At 52.4% G+C, this 26,954-nt stretch overlaps 1 protein-coding gene across 3 annotated transcripts in view; it reads left to right on the forward strand.

Moving 5' to 3' along the window:
• The window catches only part of GRIK4 (glutamate ionotropic receptor kainate type subunit 4), a 433,258-nt gene that overhangs the window by 110,413 nt on the left and 295,891 nt on the right, over positions 1-26,954 (forward strand). For all 3 annotated transcript variants that reach the window (XM_058687070.1, XM_058687072.1, XM_058687071.1), the window contains exons 2-3: positions 15,323-15,428; positions 20,976-21,107. In XM_058687070.1, coding sequence (XP_058543053.1) covers positions 21,026-21,107 — 82 coding nt within the window. In that variant the 5' untranslated portion in view covers positions 15,323-15,428; positions 20,976-21,025. The remainder of the gene's footprint in view (positions 1-15,322; positions 15,429-20,975; positions 21,108-26,954) is intronic.

The following is a 26,954-nucleotide window of genomic DNA, read 5'->3' on the forward strand; positions in this document are numbered from 1 at the left end:
GGCTTTCTTTTGTTCAACCTCCTCTTCATGGGATTCATCCATGTTACGGTTTGTTTTCGTTGCTGTGTTCCATTGTGTGGATATGCTGTAGTTTATTGATTTTGTGCTTGGTCAGCGTTGGGATGTCTAGTTTTTGACTGTCATGAATAATGAGGCCTTGAAGGTTCTTGGACGTGTCTTTCTTGTAAGTTATTTACTTTGAGAGAGAGTGTGCATGCACGCGTGCACATACACACACACGAGCAGGGTGGGGACTGAGGGAGAGGAAGAGAGAGAGAGAATCCCAAGCAGGCTCAGCTCTATCGGCACAGAGCCTGACGTGGGGTTCGAACCCACAAACTTGAGCTGAGCTGAGGTCAGGAGTCAGATGGTTAACCGACTGAGCCACTCAGGTGCCCCAGACATGTCTGTCTGTCTTAGTTCTCTTTTACACCTCAGGGTGGATGGTGTTCTCCTGGGAAGCCTCCTCTGACCTCCATCTCCAGGGGAACTTAGGATCCCCCCCCACCCCCCGCCCGTTGCCCCCTCCATGGCACTCTGTAGTACTCCCCGAGGGCAGGAGTGTTGAACAGCAACATTTTAACTCCTTAGGCCGGTGCGTGGCACTGAATAGATGCTCAGAAGTGTTGGTTGAACAAATGAGTGAACAGATTTGCTTAGGGCTGGTCTTTATACCAGCTGGTCTAAGAAAAGCAGTTTAGGAAAGCTGTATTGGGTCATCTTGGGGACCGGCCAGGATTCCTCCCTGGAGACGGTGTTGATCTCTGCGTCCTGAGTCCCTGAGAATGGGACTGGAGTTTAGGACCGTGGTCAGAGATGTCTGGCTGGGCAGGAGCAACCTTTTCTGGAAGTTTCCCAGAGACCCGGAGACTCAGCTCATACAAAATGAGCTTCTCCCTCCTTTGTGTCTGAGGACCCCGGTGCCCTGGGCTGCCCTGGACGTAGGCCTTTGGTAGCCGGCTGGGAGGGAGGAGTCAGGAACAACAGAAGAGAAAAAGAAGATGCAGGAAGGAAGGGAAAGCGGGGGTGGTGGCAAGAGGGAGAGCAGACACGTGAACAAATATTTTTCCTCTCCTTCCCAGAGGCAAGGCTCGGAGCCTGTGATCTCGGGGGAAGCGAGTGACCTCGTGTTCGGACTGTATTGTTTTCACTAGCAAGTGACAAAGTGGAAGCAGGAACATGAGGCTGTAGAAATACAATGTCAGGGTGCCCTCGAGGGATGGGCTCCTTTGCCCACCCCCCCCCCCCACCCCCCCCCCCCCCCCCCCGCCTCAGCGCTTGGCCGATCCCTGTCGCAGCCCGAGTGAGAAGCTTCTCGGGCTCCCTGGCTGAGCAGTGTTGATTGAGCAGGCTCTTCTTTATTCATACACCTTTCGCTGAGCTGCATAGCAAATACGCTGTAAATTTCAGTGCTTTAGAGAGAGCTTGATGCATAAAACAGGACTACCTCCCCTAATATAACGGAGGCTGGTCAAATTCCACATCATACATCAAAGCTATTTGGGGTGCCACTGCTGTGTTTCCGAAGTAAACATTACTTCTCAAAGAGGATCCACACCCAGAATAATGACTTCTTGGAGTGCTCTGAGGCTAAACCTGGTTTAATCTATTCATTTGGCTCAGCCCAGTTTTTTTCCCCAGCGAGGAGTGTGCTAGAGTGCTTAAAGCCCCCACTGCAGAAGGCTTCTTCCTCCTGAGCCCCTTTGCCTGCAAAACCGCACCTCCCCTGTTCCCCGTTATCTTGTTCCTGGCGCCGGCATCTAAATCCCCATGTTATGCATGTATTTTCATTAATTTAACAATTAGGTCGTGCTCACTATCTGCCGGGCCCTCTTTTAAGCTCTTTAGCAAATACTCACTTCACCTTCACGGCTCTAGGCAAAGGCACCTATCTTGAACCCCATTTTCCAAACAAGGGAAACGAGGCACAGAGAAGTTAAGTAACCTGCACAAGATCGCACAGCTAGTTGGTGGTAGAGTTGCAGTTTGTCCCCAGAGTCCGAGCTCTTCATTACTATGTTCTGCCGTCTCTCAATTACGTCTTCTAAAGTGGCATGATAACCAGGGGCCCACCTTTTTCAGCAGTGAGAAATAGCTTTCTGTGCCTTTCTTAACATCCTTCCTATCCGAGATGGCCCCTTGACCTTAGAAGAGTAGAGGGTCAGCCCCTGGGAAGGAAGTCACACCTGCACAGGGCTCAGCTGAATCCAGAGCACCGCGGACAGGTGCAAGAGTGAACTTGGAGCTTAGGCCCAAACGGTCTGAGCTCTGGATGGGAGAATTCCAAGGGCTCGCTTTTAACTGTCTTCCTGGTTGACAGATGTGCCACAGGTGCTCTTGACCGTCCTGGGGTTCGCTGTCCCTTTCTCCTGATGGTTCGTCCCTCTGTTCTTTGGGGGTGGGGTGTCATTCTCTCCCTGGCCACCCGAGTTTCTCCTCTGGTGGCACCAGCATCCACACAGTTGTTCATTCTAGAAGCCTGGAACTCCTTCCCATTTCTTCACCATCCATGACTTATCACCAGGTATGTTAGTTCCACCTCCTAAAAAGGTCTCCGATGCAAACTTGCCTCTCCCTGTTGCTACCTTAGTTCGGGTCGCCCTTAGATCTCCCCAAGACCTCGGCTCCCATCCAACCGATCGCCCCAGACTCCAGATTTAACCCTCTAACACTGTTTTCAGATTGCAGTCGGAGTGATTTTTCTAGAAGTAATTAATTCTGATTGTGTCACTCGCTTAGTTGTAACCGTTCAATGGCTCACATTACCCTTAGGATAACATTCAAATTTCTAAGTGTGGCTGCCAAAGCCTTAGATGGCAGGGTCCTGCCTCCCTCTGGGCATCATTTCTCGCTGCTTTCAGATCCCCGAAGATCCCTGTTTCCTCTCCCCTTCAGGTCACTCCCCTTCCCTCTGGCTGACTTTAGCTTAAACATGCTTGCTTCTGAGGAGTCCTCCTGATGCCCCGACTGTGGCATGGGGGACCCCTTCCCAGTGTTCCCATGGCAACCAGGCCACACTTCCTCCATGATAACACTGTGCACCTCGTATTTGAATTTGATGGCCGTCTGTATGTTTATCTGTTTTCCGCATTGTCATGTGTCCCCGGCACCTAGTACGGGGCTGGTTTGTGGAAGATAGTAAAAAAAACCAAAACATTTTAGGGGCACCTGGGTAGCTCAGTCGGTTGAGTGTCTGACTCTTCATTTCAGCCCAGGTTGTGAGGCCAGGGTTGTGGGATTGAGTCCCACGTTGGGCTCTGCATTGAGCATGGAGCCTGCTTGAGGCTCTCTCTGTCTCTGTCTCTCTGTCTCTCTCTCTCTCTGTCTCTCTCTCTCTCTGCTTCTCTTTCTCTCTCTCTGCCCCTCTCCCCTGCTTGCGTGCATGTGTGCGTGCTCTCTCTCTCTCTCTCTCTCTCTCTTTAAAATAAAGGAAAAACAAAACCCCAAAACATTTTAGTAGTACTCACTACGTGAAAAGGGTGTTGATCGAGGCAGGAGACTTGGGTTTTAGAGCCTGCTCTGTCTGGCACCAGTTCTCGACCTTGATCAAGTCATTTACCCTCTCTGAGCCTCGGTTTTGTATCTGTGAGGTGAGGACCATGTATTAGGTGATTTCTAAGGTCCCTTGCGGCACTGAGATCCTGGGATCTGTCTTCACCAAGAGTTAGCTTTCCTTCACTCTCTTGATTTTCCAGGCTGTGAGGACCCGCCGTCACCCTGCCCTTCCGTCCGTCTTCCTGTCCCTTCGGGATGTGCTGATAAGCAGAGCCTGGCTTCCTGACTTCAGCTGGGCTCTGACACAGCCTTGGGTTCTCCTTGTATCCAGGACGAGAACGCCTTGAAATTCTCTGATGCCCTTCTCACTTCATCTTGTTTGCTGTCAGAACATTGTAAATAGGAAGCTTCTAATGCTGCCTTTGTGTCTGAATTGTCACAGGAATCGATAGGAAGTCCTCGAATCTTCATGCTCCTGAGGCCTCCCTTCCCCCAGCAGAAAGAAATGGGAGACTCCTGGAGGCCACAGCCCCCGCCCCAGAATACACACAGCCTTATCCGCCCTCTGAGGATAGAGTCTTAATACCCACTTACTGCTCACGTGTTTCTCGTATTGCTTCACTACATTTATTGAGCACCTTCTGTATAGTAGGCGTTGCTCTAGGTACGTTGGACACATAAAGAACCAAGCAGACAAAATTCTTTGTCTTGGGGAGCTTATTACGTTTTGGAAGGTGTGTGTAGGGGCAACCCGTATACATGAGGAACATAAATAAGGCAGTAAATTACATAATAAGCTAGGAAGTGGTAAGTGCTCTGGGAAGAAAGGAAAAATAGAACAGGGAGAATGAAGTTGGGGTCTAGAAGAAGGCGAAGGCATGTGCCAGTCTTCCAGGGAAGGATGTTCGAGGCGAAGGGCAGAACCCATGCAAAGGCCCTGAGGTGGGACTATGCATGGAGTGCACGAGGAACTTGGGGGACTCAGGGTTACACTTCAGAGCGCAATGCCGGGTGCATAGTAGGCCCACCACCAGTATTTATGGGAGGGTCTAAGCACAGACTTCTGGGCCTGCAGCCAGACGGGCCGCAATTCATCAGACCGGTGCCATGTACTAAATCTTCTCTGCTCCCGTGGGAGAAGCTGGCGGGTCTGAGTCAGACATGCTGTTTGCATCCTGGCCCCTTGCATATTAGCTTTGTGATCCTCGACCAATCGCTTGCCCTTGCTGAGTTGCTGTTTCTTCGTCTTTGCAGGAGGGTTCTGACGAGGGCCTCAGAGGGGTTTTGTGGGACCGGATAGCGAAAACACGTGGAAGAGGCTTACTCACCTGCACATGCATGGCGCAGAGTGGATGCCCAGTGATGTTAGTCCCCGGGACACCCTCTCCCTAGTCTTTGGGCCAAACGTTTATTTTCTCTGAGCCTCGGTTTCCTCTTCCAGAAACAGTATAGTCATTACCAGGCTGCCTTCTGCCTAGACTCCAAGTCAAAGGACGTAGATAATAGTACTTCCAACGCAGATGGCCAGTTTCCAGGGGCAGGGGACCGTGTTTATGTGTGTATGCACAAACGTGTGTGCCTATGTGTATAAACGTGTGTAAGATTGTGTGTGTGTGTGTGTATACTTCGGCAGGACCCAGGCGGGTTTCTCTTTTATGATTCGTAAATGCTTCAAGGGCGGGGACCCTGCCATTTCATATAAGACCTTACGCGTCTCACGCACACTAGGTGCTCAGTAAATCCTTATTGAATGAATGAACTTGTGCTAATGGAAATGCTCTTTGCTGGATTAAACGTGTGGACAAAATCAGTAGAGCTGTTTGCTCCCAGGTAATAGGAATGTGGTGCCGTTGCGAATTAGATTTGGAATATATTTACTGGGCACTTAACTATGTGCCAGGCACTGTACTGAGCACTTTATATGCATTTCTCGTTTAAAACTGCCAACGGCCCTGTGGGGTAGGTGCTGTTACGTTGCTGTTTTTTTTTTTTTTTTAATTTTTTTTTAACGTTTTTATTTATTTTTGAGACAGAGAGAGACAGAGCATGAACGGGGGAGGGGCAGAGAGAGAGGGAGACACAGAATCGGAAACAGGCTACAGGCTCCAGGCTCCGAGCCATCAGCCCAGAGCCTGACGCGGGGCTCGAACTCACTGACCGCGAGATCGTGACCTGGCTGAAGTCGGACGCTTAATCGACTGAGCCACCCAGGCGCCCCTCGTTGCTGTTTTATAGATGAGACATCCGAGGCTGAGAGGTCAGTGTCTTGACCACAGCTAGTAAATGGGGGAAGCAGGGATTGGAACCCAGCCTTCCGGAGCTTGCACCTGCCTGAAATGTTACTGCCCCTTTTCATCGTCTGATCTCTCAGGAGGAGGAGGAAGAGGAGGAGGAGGAGGAAGGCTGCCCTTGCAGCGAACCCCGGGAGGAAAGTCCCTTCAGTAAAGGCATTTCTCAGGTCATTGGCAAATGACCCTTTGCAGTAAAAGGGGAAACGAGGAAGGGGTCACCTTGCCAGCAGGAGACCATGAACCATGAAGATGGTCAAAGACAAGGCTTGCATTGTGCTGTGTGCCTGAATTTGTCCTTTTCCTTTCGGCTTCAGAGCATGTTAAGAACTTGGTGGAAATATGAGAGCCTTGGGCCTCATGTTTCCCTGTTAGATGCCTAAAACCTGGCTACACGTATATGTAGATGCACATGTGGTATGCAATGCACGTCTGTATGAAGGGTGTGTGTGTGTGTATCTACAGCCTTCAAGATGGGCATAATGGTCTGTCTCTACAAAGCCTCCTGAGGTGTGCTTGGGTAGCGCTGGAGCTCTCTGCCTTATAGCAGCACTGCTTTGGGCCTTCGCTGAGTGACTGCACAGCCTAGCCTTTGCCCAGTGACCGATGTCTCTGCCTATCTCTCCTTGAAAGCACGTCTGTGTCATATTAGCTTTTCCCCCACTTGCCCCTAATGCCTAATAAATGCATATTGGGTGTATGGATGAGCAGATGAACGGTCTTCGTGCTACCGTGGCCTCCACCAGCTTTGGTGAGCCCGTCGTCTACCCCTGGTCACTCGTGTGGGGGCTGGTATCACGGAGGGTGCCCTCCTGTGGGGTGGAGCCCTTGGCCATGCTGGACATCCTTGGCATCCAAGCTCATGTAGGAGTATCAGGCTGCGTGGAGCTGGATGTTCTTCCCTTGCTCTCGGATCTGTGGAGGTGCTGGCCTGGACAGCCAGCTGTGGTCTGCTGGAAGACCTTTCTTCTGCAGTTCTGGAGTGTTCCCCATCTGGCGCCTGCTGGCTTCGCGTCCCCTTGCCCGCTGGCTTCTCCTTGGGTCTGTATGGAGAAGGAAAGTGTTGGGAAGTCGTTCCTCCCCATGTTTAATGTGTTCCCTGCCTGCTGTGTCCCCCTGTGCTCAAGTTCCGGACAATTACCCTCCTGCCGGGTTTTGTTGCTGAGCACAGCAGGTGGGCCTTGTTTGTAATTCACTTGCACCATTAACGCTGGGTTAGCGCCGCCGTAAGGGCGACTGATCCACTCTGTGCCCCCCAGCCCCAGATGCCACTTGATAGCAGGATGTTAGATTGGCTTGGGGGTTGAGGCATTTCAAAGCTCAACCTGAGGTGCTTTCTCCAGGTGAGAACTACGAGAAGCTTGATGTATTGGCAGTCACAGAGCGCTCCCAGTCCTCCACACTAATGGGAAATCTGTACCCAAATACCAGTCCCCTCAAATCACGGTGATTTGGCTCGGGACGATAACAGCAATAGTCACAATAACATAGTAACAGCTCTCAGGAAGCTCGGTACCAACACTACTAAGATCACAGCGAATCTTTGAAAGCCGCCTTAGGAACGTCTCCCATCTTCTCCATTTTGTGGGCAGGGAAGATGAGGTTTGGGGGAGGCTACCCACTTTCCCAGGGTCGTTGCTAGTAAGAAGCAGAGCCCCGGCTCAGAGAATGGTCTGAAGTGGACACAGAGTTTGTGCTCCTAACCCCTGCCTTGTCCTGCCTTCCTCTGGGAGGAATTATGTAGAGTTTTGTGGATGGAGATGGGGGGCAGGGGGGAGATCTCCCAGCTTGCCATCCTAATTGTTTTTTTTCCCTAGCATTGTTACTAAGATGAGTCACTGAGTGGAGGGTGGTGGTGGGGGCGGTGACGGATAGGATTAAAACATCCTCTATAGGTTCACTTTTATTAATTAATCGTACATTCATTGAGCTCTAACTAGGTGGAAAATCTTGTCTTAGGTGTTTTGGAGGAAACAATGGTAAATCATTCATCTGTTCGATCAATCTGAGAGACGGGGAGTCAAGCGTGTATTCTAGAACAAAAGACCGAGAATAAAACGTTGGGGGTGGGGACGGAGGAGGTAAGGAGAAACCAACCAGAGAGATCAGTTTAGAAGGAGACCTTCCTGACTTTCTGATCACGTGTTATGAAAACGTTTTGGGGCCCCCCTGTGACACAGGGCATGTCGCACTGTCTGCTATTTTATGGGACACTGAGGGGCAGAGAGACTTCGGGACCCGGGACACCACGGTCCTGCAGGGAACAGCGGCAAAGCCAGGTTTGAACACAGGCCTCCTGACCCCAGGTCCTCCTGACCCCGGTCGCTCTCATTTGGGCCCTGTCCAGTCTCTGCCAAATGTTTGATGATCCCATGTCCTGCTGAGGCCGCAACTCTGGAGCTGCCTCGAGCGAGCTCTGCTTTCCTTGGAGATCCGTGAAGTCTGCGTCCCTACCCAAAACTCGGTGGCCCAGAAGCTTTGATTTCCAGTTTGTGGGAAAATCTAGTACCCTAATGTTCAGGCAGTGCGGGGTCAGTTCCCTTCAGGGACGACTCGCCCCCCATTCACAGCCCCTCACATGTGGCTAAGTGCCCACTCACCGACCTCCCTGCTGTCCAGGCCATCTGGCACACCTTGGGCACGTTGATTTCCTTAAAGCGCAACTCCAGTATTGGCCCTCCCTTGCCCAGAAACTTTCGGCGGTTCATTATTGCCTGGAGGATAAAGTCCAAGCTCCTTAACCTTCTAGAATCTGACCCCAACACTTACCTCCCTCGGGATAGCGTGCTTCTGCCAAGTGGGTTAGTCACTGTCCTTTGGACACTGTCCTTTGCTTTTCCTGGCACGTGCTGGAAGGTCTCCTTTCCTAAGCAGCGTGCGCCTCAAGGCTCAGCGTGTGCCCACACTGTCCAAGAATCGTGCTCACCTGTCCAGGCCCAGGGATGCTTTCTGCCTCTGTCTTCCCAGTGCTTCTTTCCCGTTTGGCGGCGAAGGCTGCCCTGCCTTGTGGAAGCCGCTTCGTTACTGCCCTGCGTCCTGCATTTACCAGTGTGCTGCTTATGACCTCCTACTTCTCAGTGAGCTCCTTGAGGACAGACCGCACATCCGAGAGGTCCGATGGCCCGTGACTGCCCAGCACATCACTGAGTGTGCGGCGTTTAGCCCCGCCCAGGGGGCAGCCTCATTGGCTGCCTTTCTCTCCCGTTCTGGCAGCTGGAGCTGGGCTCCCCTGGTTATGTGCCCGTTTTACCACGGTCCCTGGGTGGGGGGTATTGAGTGTGGAGACAGCTCCCCTGCTTAGCTAAGGAAGTCATATTTCCCCGAGGCCGCCCTGAGACTGTGTATGCCCCCGGACTTCCAACCCACAGACTTGCGTCGTGTGCCTGGAGATTCCGTGACTTCTTCTAGGTCATGGCGCAGGGAAGGTGATGGGACATCAGCAGGCTGAATGAGAGCTGTGCTCTCTTCTGTGGCGTGGGACAAAGGCAGAAGCCCAGGGCAGCCGCTGGAGAGGATGCCCTCTGCATTCCTGACCCCCACAGAGACTAGCTGAATACAGCGGCACCCCCAATCAGGGTCTCCTTCAGGGGGAAGGCCCTCCTTTTGCCCAGGGCTTGGGATCCAGCCAAGAACTAGAGCTCGTGCGTGTATGGGGTGCTCAGAGGTGAGCGCTGAGGCCGCAGGTAGGCTGGGATGGTGGGTGGTAGCTGGCAGAAGTGGGGGGAGCAGAGGGGAGGTGAGTGTTTGGCTTGGAGTGTGACTGGGACGGGACTGTGTCCTTGGAGCAGGCTCCAGGGCCAGCTCAGAACAGCCACACCTGCTCTTCTGGCAGCTGGTGACAAGTGGCCCGGAGAGGCCGCGAGGGACCTGGGCAGGCCCAGCAGTCAGTCACTGAGCACTTGAACCTGAGGTGTTCTTAGCCTCACTGTACAGAGGAGGGGACCCAGGCTCAGGGACGTAAGCAACGTGCCCACCTGAGAGCCAGTCGTTGAGAAAGTTGGGATTCTTTATTGTTTTTTAAATTATTCACCAGATTTCTTAATTGAAAAAGCAGTCCAATCTCTTAACACGCACACAGTAGAGAACACTTCAGAATGAAAAGCAAGTCTCCCCTCCTACCCTGACTGCAGTTCTAGAACCCTCTCCAGGGGGCAACTGGCCAGCAGCCGGTGACTCTTCTCTGCCTCTCACGGAGCCTGGTGCCAGGAGAAGGCCATTAATGCTAACGGAGCTGGAGGGCAAGGAAGGGGTAGATGGACCCTGCACGGGCTCTTAGGTGATTCCCAGAGATCGTGCTCAGCTTGCGTGACACCCACACAATAAGCCCAATTGCTTTGCCTCTTGAAGGGGACACCCCTTACTTTTTGGTGCACCTTTATTTTACAATATCTAGCTTCCTTATCCTCCTCACCCTGATTCCTCCTGTACCCCTGGGAGTACAAGGGGGAATGTCCCAGGCTTCCCCGAGGAATGAATACACCTAGGGATAGCTGCTTTGTCCCCTGTTCTGGCTAGGACTTAGGAAAAGATGACAGGACCTTACTTTCTGCCGATGGGGTCAGAGACACCGAAAAGACTGGTATGCACATGACTGTGGACAGGACAGACGCAGTGAGGTCTCTACTTGGACGTGGTGGGGCCAGTCCAAGGGACAGCTCTGTGTCTGGGACCCAGCAGCTCTCAGGTCCGGGCTTTCTTCTTTGTCACGAACATCAGAGCACTTTCCTCTGGCTTTAACCTCGGTGGAGCTGGGACAGTGTCTGCATACCATCACCTGTGAATCTATAATAACCCAGCTCTGGCTTCGGATGGTTAAATTCTGATGCACCTCCCCTCCCCGCGTCAGGCAGCCCCCACCCAGCCTAGCCTTCTCTTCTCCCAGGCTGCACGGCCTGCCCTTTCCAGATCTCAGATCTCCGTATGCAAGGTTGCAGTGGCGACAAGCCTCTCCAGGATAGCCCCTCTCCTCCCAGACACCCAGACAGCAGGAGAGGGAGAGCTGTGTTTATCTGCAGGTAATTAAAATGCTGTCCTGAAAAAGCAGCTTCTCTCTGCAACTGCCTTGTCCCCTGCTCACTCTCTATTCCTCTGTGGACACTCTTGCAAGGTCTCTCTGCTCTAAATGTGTTACCAACGGCTCTGGCTCTGGGCAATTTTATTTCAAAGCCTCGGCTCACGTGGTCTCTGCTAGGAGCTCGTCTCCCCCAGGGCCCAGCCTAGTGGCCTCAGATAAATGCCAGGGACATTTTTCACCATCCAGAGCCAGTCTTGCCCTTCATATCCGACCCCTGGATCCTCTTCCTGGCTCACTAAGGCGGGTGATTAACTCCCCGTCTTCTCCCCGGTAGCCATGTCCTTTGCACCGGGAAAGAGATCCATATGCTGTGGCCTCCTCACCTTGCCTGTGAAGGAAGCTAGGTCCCGTAACGAGGTTCATGGAGGCAGCCGGCATTAGATGCAGAGCCATATCCGGGACCTGGGGGCGCCTGATGAGGGAGACTGGACGTAAACACAACAGATACACGGAGATGTTTCTGTTTTCTAGCCTTACGAATCCCCTGCCATTTCCTTTTTTTTTTTTTTTTTTAATTTTTTTTTTTTGACGTTTATTTATTTTTGAGACAGAGAGAGACAGAGCGTGAATGGAGGAGGGGCAGAGAGAGAGGGAGACACAGAATCTGAGACAGGCTCCAGGCTCTGAGCTGTCAGCACAGAGCCCAATGCGGGGCTTGAACTCACGGACTGCGAGATCATGACCTGAGCCGAAGTTGGTTGCTCAACCGACTGAGCCACCCAGGCACCCCGCCCCTGCCATTTCCTAAATGCACTGCGCTGGCCTCCACCAGCGGTCTGGGTCTCCTCCGTGTCGTTCCTCTGTCTGGGATCTCCTTCTCCCTGCTCCCTCTGTCCCCATTGAGAGACCTGGCCAACTCAGGTCGAACATCCTGTCCTCAGGGAAGCCTTCCCTTCCTGCCACATGAGGTCCTCCTGTCACACACTCTGTAGCGTCCTGCACTTTTCCTTCATTGTCTGCACTTGTGGCACCTGTGCCCTGGCTGTGGGATTAATATCCCTCCCCTGACTGTAAGCCCCAGGGCCTGGACAATGCCTGCTGGTAGACACTCAGTGGAAATATTCTGTTGAATGAATAAAGTATAAATCCTGTGGCGGTATTAAGCGTATTTATACACCTTGGCCAGGCTACCGGAAAGGAACGCTATGCACACCATTTTGCTTAGAAAGCATTTCACTCACCTGCAAAGTAGCGCTCTGCTCATTCACTCATTTGGTCCCCTTGGCAACGCTATAAGGGGGGTGATAGGAGTAGAATTTCCCCACTTTACAGAAGAGAGGTTAAGAGATGGGGCCAAAGTCAGCTCTCCACCGCCAATCCCTGATCTTTTTCCTCTGCTAGGCTGAGTCTGAGCGAGGAAGGAAGACTAACTTCTTCAGGGAAAGCTTGTGGTATGGCGTTGGCTTGGAGTAGCATTTGGCAGGTTCTTACCGCCCCCCCCCCCACCCCGCAGTGGCAAGAGGCGTGGGAGCCCATCTTGTTGGGAGAGGATGCAGGTGTGGTCCAGGGTACCTGTGTACGGGACCGGAGGGAGCCCGGAATGCGGGTGGAGAGAGGAAAGAAGGGAGGTTCACGTTGACTAGTTCAATAGCTTTTCGAGGGAGGTCCGATTGCCCTTGGTTTACGTTTGTGGAAATGAAGCTCTCAGAGGTTGAGTAACCAGCTTAAGGACACGTAGTGGCGTCCGGGAATGGAAGCCAGGGACGTCTGTTCTGGTCCCTGGTAAGAGGCAGTTGTTTAGAAGTGGACTGAGGGCATCAGTCTGATACCTACACAGGAGGCGGCTTGGAGGGGAAAGGAGACTGGCTGTTCACCATGTCTTGCTCATTTGTGTCCAAGAATTGGGGACAGCCGTCCCTTGTCACGTGTCCTGAGTACTAGCAGATACCTGGGGTTGCTGTCCTCCCTAAATGTCCTCCCCTGATATCAGGCCTGGGCTGGGCCAGCCACGGCTCTGTATTTCATCTTGCTGAGTCAGGCCAGGTCCAACTCTCAGGGCGACACAAGCCACCTTTGGCTAACCTGGCACAGTCTCATCACAAAGTCCTGGGAGCATCTCCTGATGGTAAATGGTAAAAACTGAGGACACCTGGACCGATCGTGTTGCCAAGGGACACACTCAGACTCATTTTTCCGTTGCTTGTGTCTCCTGATTTGAAAAATGTGCAGATGGGCCCTAGATCTCCTTGGATTCGACTCCCCTTCTCCAACATCATGATAATCATTATCATCACTTGCAGTATTTCCTCAAGTATCAACTGTGTGCCAGGTTTGGGATAGGAGAGAAGGCACGTGTAGAGGATAGTAGGACTAGGTCCTGGAGCTGGTGGCCTGGGGCTCCCGTTGGCCAGGCGAGTTACCTTAGTAGATCTCACTCAGCCTCCCCCCTTTGGTTTCCATGTCTGCAGGTGGAGAGAACGAGAGTATCTGCCTCACAGGGCTCTTCTGAGGAGCAGTGGATCTGAAATAGTACTTTGCACAGACGAAGTAAATACTCAGCACATATTACCGCAGAGTGTAATTCCTAGAACTGCGGAATGGCACAACTTAAAAGAACTTAGAGATCGTTGACTCCAATTCCCTCATTTTACAGAATGAGAAACTGAGGCCCGGAGAGCTATCTCCCAGAGCCAGTGAGCACCCAGGTCCCTGCCTCCTGGGACAGACCTATGTCCTGGTGTCATGCTACTTGCCAGGGACACAGAATACTTATGCATGCTGCCCAACTGTATCAGGTCTTGAAGGTTGATTCTCCCTTAAGGAGGCCATGGGGCCTGGGGGTGGGGGGGCCTCCACTCCCCTGTCCTGGCCACCCTGCCATCCTGCCTCCCTACACACTCTGTCTACGCTGTTGGCTGCTGCTGGGAGTTTCTCCCAGCCGGGGGGCGGGGGGGGGGGGTCAGAACAGCAGAGAAACTCACATCCATTTGTCTTGAGGAGCCTGGAGCATCATGAGGAGTAATCAAGATCTTGTTGCCCACACATGAGAGGAAACCTGTAATTAATCTGGCTGCCCCTCTGATTTCCTCTGTCCTCCCTGCCACCAAACACCATCTGGTAGCTGTCAGCCTCCTCTCGGACCCACCCTGGAAAATCACGATTAATAGCGTAACCGGCCCGTGAGGACGAGAGAGAGACCAGCAGAGGGACTGCTGACAAATCGGGAGATGAGAGGCCATTTAGCACAACTGGGCCAGGGGGGTCCAGACGGCGTGCTCGCTGCCTGAACACAGTGAGCCATGGGCAGGCTGTGCGGTCTGTGAGTACGAACTGACACTCTTGGGGATCTACAGGCACACCTACTAAGCTTCTCCTTGGTATAGGCAACATGGCATGTGTGTCAGAAGGATACCCAAAAGGGATGTTCCCTTGCATCCCATCACAGTCTGGTGATGGAGAGAGAGGGCACCAGTAAGCGTAGAGTTAAAGAGCCTCTCGCCCATTCGTTCACCCATTTCATGAGGTGTATTTGCAGCCATTGCGCCAGGCGCTGTCCAGGTGCTGGAGGCGTCGCAGTGAATGAGAGGGAGAAGGTGTCGCAGTGAATAAGAGGGAGAAGTCGTCGCAGTGAATAAGAGCGTGCATTCAAAATACAAGCATGGGGGCTCCTGGGTAGCTCAGTCGATTAAGCAACCAACTCTTGACGTCGGCTCAGGTCATGATCTTGCGGCTCCTGAGTTCAAGCCCCGCGTCGGGCTCCGTGCGGACAGTGTGGCGCCTGCTTGGGATTCTCTCTCTCCCTCTCTCTCTCTGCCCCTCTCCCCCCTGCTCGCCCCTCAAATAAACTTAAAAATTAAAAAAAATATATAAGCATAGGGGGCGCCTGGGTGGCTCGTCATTTAAGCAGCCGACATCGGCTCAGGTCAGATCTCACACTCCGTGAGTTCGAGCCCTGCATTGGGCTCTGTGCTGACAGCTCAGAGCCTGGAGCCTGTTTCAGATTCTGTGTCTCCCTCTCTCTGACCCTCCCCCGTTCACGCTCTGTCTCTCTCTGTCTCAAAAATAAACACTTAAAAAAATATATATATATAAGCATGGAAGGGGGGCAGTCAGAGATGTCTGGAGACATCAAGGAATCCTCTGCCTTGAGGAAGCCGACCCGTCCTGAGATTCTAAAAAAAATGGAAATTAGGTTTTCCTTTCAGAAGAAGTGGTGACGTCTGCTTTTTGGTGTTTGGATGAGGAAACATCTTGGGCGGATAAATGGTAGAGCAGAGCTGGGGCTGTACGTAGCACGTCTTCCCAGCACTCGTGGGGCAGTGTGCCTGCCATCAGGTACTACCTGCCACGGTGGACGGTGGGAGCTGGAGGTTCACGGGGGAGCCTGTGCCGTGGAGAAATTGGGTCTAGATTGGGAGTTCCTTGTGGGCAAGGGCTCCAAATGTAAGTCACAAGGGAACACTCCATGCTGACAGAGCTTTTTCCACATGCATTAGCTGACTGGATTCTTTCATTATTTCCACAGGTATTTTTTGAGTGCCTACTATGTGCCAGCCTGTGCGAGGCATTGGAGACACAGGTGGAAAATTCCAACGCGTTCCCTGCTCTCCTGGTGCTCATCACCCTGTGAGGTAGGCATTGCTGCTCCCATGTAAACCGATGAGGAGGTGGGCTTTGAAGGGGGAGTCAACTACTTGGGAGTGTTCCCTCAGTGAGGTTCAGAGCCAAAACCAGCCTGGCTTCCAACCAGGTGTGGCCCGATGGGCAGACTACCCGTGTCTAGAACCGTGCCCTCAGTGACACAGGAAAGGGCTTTGTTTGGATTCTCTGCCTTCTAGGTTCCCAAAAGTACCTTAGTGAGGCCCGGCTCTATTCAGGTGAGGACTGTCAGAGACTCTGGGAGATCCGAATCCATACTTAGATACCTGCTTCGAACTTAAATTCTGCCCGAAAAGAGCAGTGAATGCTTGTTTCCCTCCCCATGCTGTGATTACTCTTTGCCCGGATCTATACCATGATGTCTGCGTAGGTTGTTGGTTTTAACCGCAGCAAATGCACAAAATGGACGAGTCAGACCGGGAATTTGGTTCATGTTGGTGTAAACTCAGCAAATGCCTTTTTACAAAATGCCTCCTTTGTTATTATTTTTTTAAGTAAACTGTCGCCAACGTGAGGCTCGCACTCATGACCCCAAGACCAAGAGTTAGATGCTCTGACTGAGCCAGCCAGCCGCCCGCTCCAGCAAATGCCTTTTTGATGTCATCTGTCCATTTATTCATTTGCCCAATGTTAGTTGAACACCTGCTATGTGCCAGGTAGCATGCTAGGTGCTTGTCACAGTCCCTGCCATCACTGCTGCTGGTTCTGTGGGAAGATAGCATCCTCGTAGCAGGTTGTGTGCCCTGATGAGGAATGTTCCAGGCCTGGTGGCAGCATATGGGGACGGGATCACAGAAGAACGGAGAGGGGAAAGAATGCAGTTTAGCCTATAGAAACCCAGGCCACCACGGGTTGAAGCCATATCCAGTGTGGAAGCTGGCCCAGAGGTGACATGTTTGAGAAGTCGGGGCTCAGGCTCTGCTAGAGTGTCAGGTGCGGGGGGGGGGGGGGCGGTAGGGACAGGTGAGCGGGAGCCAGGTCACGAAGGGCTTGCCTGTTGGAGTGAGGAGTTTGCCCTGGATCCCTGAGGCAGCGGAGAGCTCAGGGAGACTGGGCCTGGAGGTGTCATGATCGTGTTTGGGTTTTAGTAAGAATCCCCACCCCCAGCCGAATGGGGAGCCACCCAGGGAGGGAAAGACCCGAGGGAAGGAGGCCAGGAAGGCTGCTATTGCCAAGGTCTGGGTCCCTGCCGTAGAATACCCAGATGGGGGGAGCATGGGAGTCCGTGGTGATGCAGAGAAGGTCACAGAGGCAGAGTTGTCGGCAAGTAGTGACTGCTCAGAATGGGGTGTGGGGAAGGAGCAATCTGGGGCGTCTCTCAGCTTTCTGGCTTGGGTGATGAGTGGGGTGTGGTGCCGCCTACAAAGAAGGAAGATATAGGAGGAGCAGGTGGCGCGCGTGGTGGAGAGGATACCTTTTGCCTGGGACGGGGAGCGTTTCAAGTGCTGTGCAACACCGGTGAAATTTCAGGAGGCAGCTGTATTGTGCATTCGGCAGAGAGCTGGGCATGGGATGCTGATTTGGAAGCCACACCACGCAGGTGGTAAGGAGCCACAGGAGGAGGAGACATTCCCCAGGGAGGGACAGTGTTAGTGGAAAGCGGGCCTTGGTGCAGTATCCCCGGGATCATGTCTTTTTTATCCCTAAATTATTTAAATGTTTTTGGGGTGCGTGGGTGGCTCAGTCGGTTGAGCATCCGACTTCAGCTCAGGTCATGATCTCGCGGTTTGAGAGTCTGAACCCTGCACTGGGCTCTGTGCTAACAAACGGCTCAGAGCCTGGAGCCTGCTTTGGATTCTGTGTCTCCCTCTCTTTCTCTCTCTCCCCCTCCCCTGCTCATGCCCTCTTTCTCTGTCTCTCAAATGTTAAATAAAAAGTACTAAAATATTTTTAGTTGAGGGGCTACTGGGTGGCTCAGTCAGTTGAGCGTCCGATTTTGGCTCGGGTCATGATCTCGCAGTCCATGAGTTTGAGCCCTGCATCGGGCTCTGTGCTGACAGTGCAGAGCCTGGAGTCTGCTTTGGATTCTGTGTCTCCTTCTGTCTCTGCCTCTCCCCTGCTTGCACTCTTTCTCTCTCTCTCTCTCTCTCTCAAAAATCAATAAACATTTAAAAATGTTTTAAAAATATTTTTAGTTGTTAACGGCTGCCCTCTTTGGTTCTAAGACCAGATTCATCTAAACATTAAAATGAAAACAAGACCTGAAATTTTGTTGTGCTTTTTGGCAAAGAATCTGAAAGCTTCATCTTCTTGTGCTCGTATGTAAGTGGTTAGGCTAGACAAGAAAAGCCAGTGGAGTCAGAGACCTGGCCAGCCCTGGCTTTGCCCCATAGCTGCCATGTGACCTTGAACTGGGCACTTCACCTTTCTGGGGCTCAGCTTCCTCACCTGTAATAGAGTTTGTCCTGTGTGTTAAATAAGAAAGAGACTGTGGAAAGAAGTTTGCAAACCACTGAGCGTTACAGTCATGTAACAAGATGGCTCTCTTTATTCCTGTAAGGTTTGAGAGGAGATTGTTTTCTTTGTGCCCTGGGTTATACAGTCGAGGCTGAAGAGCAGCCTGGGACCTCAGACATTGTGGTCCTCACACGTGGTCTCCAGAATTAGCTAGGCTTCCGCCGCGAACGACAGAAGTCAGGCCCGCACGAACTGGGTGTAGTTGTGTCATCAAATAGAATTTACACAGGCTAATCTGACACCTATTTAGCAGTCTGAATAATAATTACCATGTGGCGTGCTGATCGGGCATAAATGGAAGGCATTTGACATAAATGATTATGGTTAGTATTGCTTTTATATAGCCTAACCAGCTTTTTACAGTTCTTTCCTCTTTGACCGTTTATTTACCCATTCAACAAATATTTATGGCAGCTGTAATATATGCTGGGCCCTGTTCCGGGCCCTGAGGACAGAGGAACGAGATTTCTGCCCCGTCCCCCACCTCCTTTGTTGGAGTTTGCATTGCACTGGGGAGACAATCACCGAACGATCAACTTCATCCATAATGAGTAAGAATGTCAAGCTTTTCTTGAGACGGTATTTGCCATAATCTGTCATTGCACCAATACCCATGAATTAAAGGACAAAGGTTCTGGGCCGGATTGGCCAACAAGTAGAGCTGTCTTTGCCTCTGAACTTTACCTTTGTTTCCCTCTGACTGCCAATAGCAGGGTGATTGCTTGAGGCCTTCCATCGGACAAGTACAAACTGTGCATCTGCTGTGTAAAGTGGACTCTGGGGATATAACCTGGCACGCTGGCAGCTGTCCTTGCCCTTAGGAAGCCCACACTGATCCCATGTGTGTGCACATAAAGGCAGCAGCAATGGGGAGACGTTCTGTCAAAGCCTCTCTAGGCCGCTGCAGGGGTACATAGAGAGGGTCGGGATTCTGGCCAGGGGCAGGGGTGCAGGAGAGGAGAATCAGGCAGAGCGAACAAGGTATGCACAGGAAACTGCCAAGTGCTGGGTGTGGCTGGAACATTGAGTGTGTGTGGGGTGGAGGGGGATGTCGGTAAACAGACTTACCCGAGGTCTGTAACACACACACAGAAAAGTGAACGTAATCGTAAGTATAGAGCTCCGTTTTCACAAACTGAACACCCTTGTGTAACCACCACCTAGAGTAAGAAACGGGACATCGCCAGCACCCCCAAAAGACCCCACCTGTTCCCATCCAGTCACCGCCCACCCTCAAGGGTAACCACTTGCTGGACCTCTAACAGTTGTACTTTAAAAAAAAAAAAAAGTTTATTTTTGAGAGAGAGAGAGAGAGACAGTGCAAGCAGGGGAGGGGTAGAGAGAGGGAGACACAGAATCCGAAGCAGGATCCAGGTTCCGGGCTGTCAGCACAGAGCCCGACGCCGGGCTTGAACTCATGAACCGTGAGCTCATGACCTGAACCAGAGTCGGATGCTTAACCAACCGAGCCACCCGGGCGCCCCTGTTTTCCTACTTTTTATAAAAAGAATCCTATTGTACGTACTGTGCTGTGCCTGGCTTCTTTTGCTCAAATCACGTTCATGAGATTTCATCCGGACGGTTACGTGTGGTTGTTGATTGTTGATTTTCATGTCCACGTTACATTCCATCATGCGAACGTACTCTGTATTTCTCCATTCTGCTACTGGCCATCTGGGTAGTTTCCAGTTTGGAGGAATCCAGAGAGCGCTGCCACGAACATTCTAATCCATCTCTGGCGAGCATATCCATGCATTTTTGTTGAAAAGACACTCCTTGTGGGGCGGCTGGGGCATTAGGGTAAGTGCAAAACTCCGGATTTCAAGAGCATAAAGACCAGTTTTTCTAGAGTCGTATCCACGGGCTCCACATCCCTGCCCGCATTCCGTGTACTGTCCTTTCTTTAGGTCCTTCCACTGGGTGCATAGTGTTAACTTACTGTGGTTTGAAATTGCATTTCCTGATGCCCAGTGAAGCTGAGCGCCTTTTCAAATGTTAAGAGACATTTGGATGTAGTTATTAGTGGGATACCTGCTCTAGTCCTTTGCCCATCTGTCTATTGGGTTGTCTGTCCAGGGGGTGGAGGAAGAATCATTTTAATACTACTTTCCTAACCCAGGGTGACCCGGGATTGGCATAGCCAGGTGTTTCCTGGCCCCACCTTCACCCCACTGATGGGCTGCAGCTGGCAGGCTATCGACTCGGTTCTCAGGGTGTCCGAGAGGTCTCAGGGAGGTCCCCCCCGCCCCAGTCCCCTCTCTAGCTCTGGTTCTGACGTCAGAGGCCCACCTGCCTCTGGAGGCAGAGGGGTTGGCGCAAGAAGGATGGGGAGGGGTTGGTTTTCAGCAGGTAGCAAGAGCAGGTGTGGAAACCAGCCAATGACCTGGTGTGCGTGCTTCTGTCCTCAGCATTTGCTGAGAACGGACCTCTCCCGCGTGTGCCAGGGAGGGACTGTTGTTGTATAGCCTGGCCGCTTGTCCGGCGTTATCTCGATGTGCAGGACACCTCTACCACTTGGCTGTTGTCCTGCTGGTCTTACCCGTGAGGACACGGAGTTGGGTGGCCGAGAGAAGTCCTCAGGAAGGCCACCTAACTAGCATGTGGAGGAGCAGAACTCGAACGCAACGCCGTCCCCACTCCACTCCCCAGCGAGCGGTGTGTGTAGTGTGTCCCAGGGCCGTGGCACCGCCTTGCTACCCCTCCCTCCTCTGCTCGCTCATGGCTTCCTGTGTAAGAGCGGATGAAGGTTTTCATCCCCCGTTAGAGAGATTTAAGAACGGTGGAGCCCCACGCATCATTTAGTCACCTTTACACCCGTGTGCCCCTGATCTGATCAGTGGGATGGAGTTAGGACCTGAGGCTTCCGTGGGCCTGGGGACAGGGAGGAAGGACAGAGGCCCGGAGCTGGCCTGGAGCTCTCCCGCCGGCGGTTCTGGTGGGGCTTGCGGGCCCTCTCCCCGGTGGCCCTCTGGGCACTGCCTCTAGTCACTGGGCTGGGTGGGTGGCTACCTAGCAGGGGCACGGGACTCACCTGCTCCCCACCCCTCCCCATTCTCTCGCAGAGTTATGTCATGCCCAGACCAGCAGAGGGCTCCATGAGGATTCATAGAAGATGCCCCGCGTCTCGGCGCCTTTGGTGCTGCTTCCCGCGTGGCTCGTGATGGTCGCCTGCAGTCCACACTCCTTGAGGATCGGTAAGTGCTGCTCATACGGCCCCCTGGGGACAGCCCAGCCCTGGGGGATGCCTCCTCCTGTTAATCCCAGGTGTCCACCGGGGACATCTGGCCTCACACTCTGCCCTCCTGAGTTTAGCCTGGCTAGGAGGAGTGGTGGCAGGGGGCGGCCGACAGGCGCACAGCTCCGGTCTGGTCAATGTGCCCAGCCCCCTTGTGAGACTAAGGGTGCCAAGTCCCCAGTTGCAGTGTGTGAAAGTCTCGGCCTGGCGCATGAAGGGGCAGCTGTTAGGGGAAGGAGGAGGTTGGGAGGAGCTGTGGGGATTCCAGATCCAGGGCTGGAGATCAGGGAAGAGATCTCCCCTCCCCTCCCCTCCCCGGAGAGTGTGCCTCAGATCAAGTCAGGGAGTGCTCTTAGTGACCCTGGCCAACTCCTTGGCGGGGCCCTTGACTTGGTATCTGGCTTGATTCTGGAGAGGGAAGGCAAGGCCCCTTCAGTGACACATGTTCTCTCCCTGGCCTTGCTGCTGCTGGGATGCCCACTCAAGGCGTGGGCGGGCAATGCTGCCACCTGCCCTGTCAGCGACCTCGTCCCTAGAGCGAGGACTGGGAGTGCCTGGGAAATCAAGTGCCTCTTCTTCCCCAGGACCGAGCAAGGCGCGTTAACTGCAGGCTGAGGTGCTGCGGATCTGGGTCCCGGGGACACAGCGTCAGCCTCAGGGACAAGGAGTTGGTTCGGTCCGGCATATGCTGTGTGGTCGTCTGATGGCCCGGGACTGACGTGGAGTGTCAGGGATTGGGGAATTGTGTGTGTGTGGATGGGGAAGGGGGTCAGTGGGGACAGAAGGGGGCACAGCAGTGAGAAGCCCAGGCATGGTGGGTCGTTGGTCCTAGGAAAGCTGGTTTAACAGCGGGACCCCTGGAGCAAGGCTGGGCAACAGCCCTGGAAGGTAGGTCTCAGACCTAGGCGAGTTATACAGACGGGTACCGATGCCCCTCTTCCCACACTGAGCTGCGGAGGGGGGGAAATGGGGTAGTGTCAACAAGGCAGGATCCTAGATCCTAAACCTGAACCTGAAAGCTTTAGAGGCTGATACGGAAGGAAGCTATCATGACGCCGAGTCCCAGGGAGTTGGCTTTTAAGCTGCAGCGTTTCTCCGGCTGCAATCAGGACTGGTCCACAGTCCCAGAGGTTGGCGTGCTGATGGTGGTTGGGGTGCCCAGGGTGGCCAGAGGTGAGCCAGAAGCCGAGACCTGGCGAGACCATGCACCACGGGCCAGAGGCCGGCCTGCATCTCAGCGAGCTGTCCCGTGTGAACTTGTGGGCTCATTTCGCCATGCATATGCAGCAGTAGCTGATTGGAATCAGAAATGCAGACAGGTGACTTAGTTCTTCCCCTCACCCTGCCCTCGACGCGCCACTCTGCATGCTTAGAGAAAAGGAATTAAAAAAACAAAACCTTCCCTCCCTCTTCCCCATTCGTTTCTACCGAAACTTCAAAACCTAATTTAATTCTGCTTAGCAGCAATGCAAAACGGTTCATCTCCTTAAGATGCTTAATTTATAAGATGCCTACAGTTGTTCAGCATTTGCTGCGAGGTTTTCTCCCCCTCCAAATGAGTGGGTAAAGCGGTAACCCATCAATTTCCATTTGTCGCTAATGGGAAGCGGAAAGGGATTGAGCCAGAAACGGCAGCGCCTCACGGCCTTGGCTCTCCTGACACTTGTTCTCTGGGAGGGAAGCAGAAAGAGGAGCTGACAGAGCCCTCTCTTGGCTGCTACGCTGACAACGGAGGGCTTCAAAGGGACCGTTCGTGCTCCCATACCCACCCCAGCATCGCTGGTCCAGCTCTGTCAAGACTCTGTTGGCCCTCTGTGTTTTGGTTCACGCCAGGCCACTTGCAGCCGGTTTCCAGCCAGGCTGGAAGGTCAAACCGGGCCGATCCCCTGCAGAGGCCAGGAAGCGGAGTTAAGCCAACAAAGAGAAAGAAAAGAAAAGGGAAACCAGAGCCACAGTGCCAGGACCCGTTTTGCCGTCTCCTTGGTTATCCTGGGGGCCGGGAGCTTTTCTAAAAGTCTCCTGAACCTAATGGATGGAAAGGTGCTAATTACTGTGGGCTCCGGAGGGGATCTGGAGTGGGGCAGGGATGGGAAGAGAAGTAGGTCAAGAAAACAAGTAGCTGTGCTTGTCAGCGGGCAGCCCTGTGCACAGGGGGCTGGGCCAGCACGGGTGGTGGGGGGTGCAGGAGTCTCCCCCGACCTGCAGAGGGTGCTGTTCATCCCCTTTCCCGCAGGGTCACGTCTCCCTGCATTTGGTGATCTGGGCTCCTTCCAAACCCCTCCGCCTCAGGATAGATAGCTCGGAGGGTGAGGCTGTGTGAAGGGGTGAGGAATCTCAGAGATGAATTGCCCGTCCTGTTCCATCCTCAGCCCTGCTTGTCCGCCGGTGACAATATGGATGTTTGTAAAGAGGCGGCCAGACCCATTACCGTGCCTGGGGACGGCTGCTTTTCATTCAAGTGAGGCACGGGGCGGGAGATACAGCCAAATTGTCTATTACAGTGCCCGGTGTTTACCCCCCGAATGAGGTTTTGGGTAAGAGAAAGGGATTTTATTTATGACTGTGAGGCTGCCTGCATAAATTCCCCAAACTCTCACACATATGTCAGCCCCCTTCAGTCATCTGTCTTCTGAAAACGTCTTTTGATTTTGCTTCTGTCCCTCTGGGTTCTCTGAGTGATGACTGTGGGAGCCACAAGTTAGTAAGTGCTCAGAGAAGACCCCACCCCATCTCTACAGCCCGTCATTCCTTCGAAGGTTCATCATCCTATCTTAGAGCCATGAAGGATTCTGAGGATCCCATTCTCTAAGCTGCTCACTTTATCCATGAGGAAGATGGCCTAAAGGGGACATCGCGAGTAGGTGGCCGGGCTGATGGCAGCCGGCACTAGAACCCAGTCTCCTGGACTCCTCTTACACTGCTTTCTTTGCCGCCCACTGGCGGGGTCCCCTGGCCACCGGGGAAGCAGGTTCACTGTCAGCAGTGTTGTCTCTGGTGGTTTTCTCCCATCCTGTTCCTGACATGAGCAAAGGTCACCCTTGCCCAGAACACATTGAGTACTCAATGTGCTTAAGTATTGAGTACTTAGCTTTCCAAGTATTCCAATACTCCAAGTATTGAGTATTAGCTTTCCAGACTGTCTCCTGTTACTCCTTCCTCGGCCCCTCTTTCAGCCACACTGATTTGCTGTTCCCCAACTATACCAGGAAGGTTGACTCTGGGCTTTCCCCACCGGCCTCGCGTGCCTGGGACCAGCTCTTCCCATTCCGTCTTCTCTGCCTGGAGAACGACCACCACTACTCTTCTTTCTCCTCTCTCTCTCCTCCCTCTCTCCTCCTCTCCCATCACTGCTCTCCCTGGCTTAAGTAGCTCTTCCTCTGCAGAGTCCTTTCTCGCGATTACCCCGTCCCTCCTGGGGAGAAATCATCTCTTACCTGCCATTTTCCCATTCCCTGGTACTTAACGCCTGTTCCAGCACCTACTGGGTTGTAGCTATTTTGGCCTTTTCCCACCAGACTCTGAACTCCAAGGGCGATCGACCTTGGACACACTTCGCGTATCCAAGTGTATCACTCAGACTCAATGAATGGGATGTGCGGATGAGTCCCTGGCCCCTTGCAAGACCTGCTTCCCCAAGAACATGCTTGGTATTGTCGTTTTAAAGTACTGTCTTCTGGTCTTACGTATATACGATTAAAGGCATAGACCTACTGGAGGATGGGGAAGAGAAAGGAGAGAGAGGAGAAGGAGAAAATGTCCATCTGTCATTGACAATGGAGAAGAGGAGTGGGCTAAGGATCCTGATTGGGTTCCAAAGCAGATTTTGGCTGTAATGATAAGTACGGTGATATAGTTCTCCATTTATTAATTCGCTGGACTGGTGTTTGTTGAGTGCTCTGTGCCAAGCACTGAGGATATGGGAGCAGGATAACAATCACCAGAGTACCTCCTGCTCGGACAGGCTTTTACTCTCTGCCGGGCACCGTGCTAGTATTCACAGATTTAGGGCAATCTTCATGTCAGAATTAACGACCCGATGTTACAGATGAAGACACAAAGGCTCGGAGAGTTTAAAGGACTCGTCCAAGGTCACATAGATACTGAAATTTGAACCTGTCCCCAAAGCTGTCTCTTTCTACTCTCCTTCACTGTGGCTGGGACACCCCCAGGGACGGTAGGGATATCCCATTTTCCGAGCGGTCATACTAACTCTATCGTGTTCTACCTGGTAAAGGATTTGACAGATGGAGCCATTGCTGATGGAGTTCTAGCTTCTGGTCGACTCTTCTACCCGCAAATAAGTTCCTCTGGGCACAGAGAAAGCCCATCTCGCAGATGGGGAAACTGAGGGCTGGGGATTTGAGAGCCTTGCTCGTCGTGGCACAGAAGTCCTAAGGAGTGTGGGTGGCATCAGACCCACCAGCAGGTTTTGGAGCATTTGGATCTCTTTCTTGTTTAAAGTTTCCCTGGGTGGTAAAGTAGCAAGAGTCTGGATTTATTTGACACTCTGCCTTACTAGGACACCCAGGCGCTTTACAACTACCATTTTTTACTTGGTTGGTTTCCCCCAATGAGCTCCAAGTCCTGGAGAGAGAACGTTAAACATAGAACATTCAAATGTTATGAAGATGGAGATAATAAGAGAACTGGGGGAGGTAAGAGGGAAGGATAAAAAAACAGTTTGTTTGTTTGTTTTTTATCCTGTTCTGCCGTGTATTAAATATATCTGACACACGGAGATCCAAATCTGCCAGCTGAATTCTGTGTCTTGCAAAAGATTCACTAGGGGGTGAATCTTAATGTTGCCACGTGATGTGATTTATGGAATTTTGATGGGCACGTAACTTTTCATCGCTTTTCCAAATTGAGTCACCCATATAGGCAATCAATTGGTCTTTCACATTAGTGACAAATAGAAATTGATGACTTTCTCCTTCATCTGTCTCCTAGAAAGATTTCTGAGACACCGCTCTCTCCCCTGCCCATCACCCTAGGGGATTTGTGTCTGCCTTATTACGTCCGTATTCCTGGGTCTAGCACCGTGCCTGCCCCATAGTCATACTTTCTAAATGTTTGCTGGATGCATGAACTGATGGCAAGTTTTGAAACTTGAGCTGACCTGTCAGATTTCTCCCTCCCCAGATATTGGTCAGTGCTCAAAAAAAGCAAGCAGCTTTATTTAACAATAAGTGTATAACATGTAATTGGAAGAGTAAATATCTTACCAAAAAAGTCTGTGTGTGTGTGTGCGCACGTGTGTGTGTGTCTACAGCATGTATGCTTGTCCAAGGCTGTCTCCCCCTGCCTCCTGACTCACCCCTGCTGCTACAGCTCCAGTGGGGAGCAGGGAGCCTCAGCTGTATCTACGCAGGCACCCAGGCCAGTGTTCTGTGTGGAGTCACTCAGCCCACGATGTCATCACCTGCCTTCACCTGCAGCCTGTCTTCTTCCAAGAGCCTCACACAGGATGCCTTCAGGAAGTTTAAATTCTTAGCCTTTCCAGAACGCTTTTGTGAAATACGGCTTCCGGCCACGGTCTCTTCTGCTGACAAGTGGGGATTGAATTTGGTACAGACGGGCTTCATTTTACTGATAAGAAAAACCAAGTTCCCAATCAGGTTAGCAAAGGGCCCCTTTGGCAGGTGTCACAACTCCTGACTCCCAGGTGCCTGGTGGCATTTGTGCCGTGGTTTGCAGTGTTTAACGTGTTCTTACACACGTATGAATTCAAGTTCCCCAACAACCTGCAAGGCAGGTGGGAGGGAGCACATCTAATGGAAGAAGATCCTGAGGTTCCCAGAGTTTG

Source organism: Neofelis nebulosa, chromosome 10, assembly GCF_028018385.1.
Source record: "Neofelis nebulosa isolate mNeoNeb1 chromosome 10, mNeoNeb1.pri, whole genome shotgun sequence".
NCBI classification, from domain to species: Eukaryota; Metazoa; Chordata; class Mammalia; order Carnivora; family Felidae; genus Neofelis; species Neofelis nebulosa.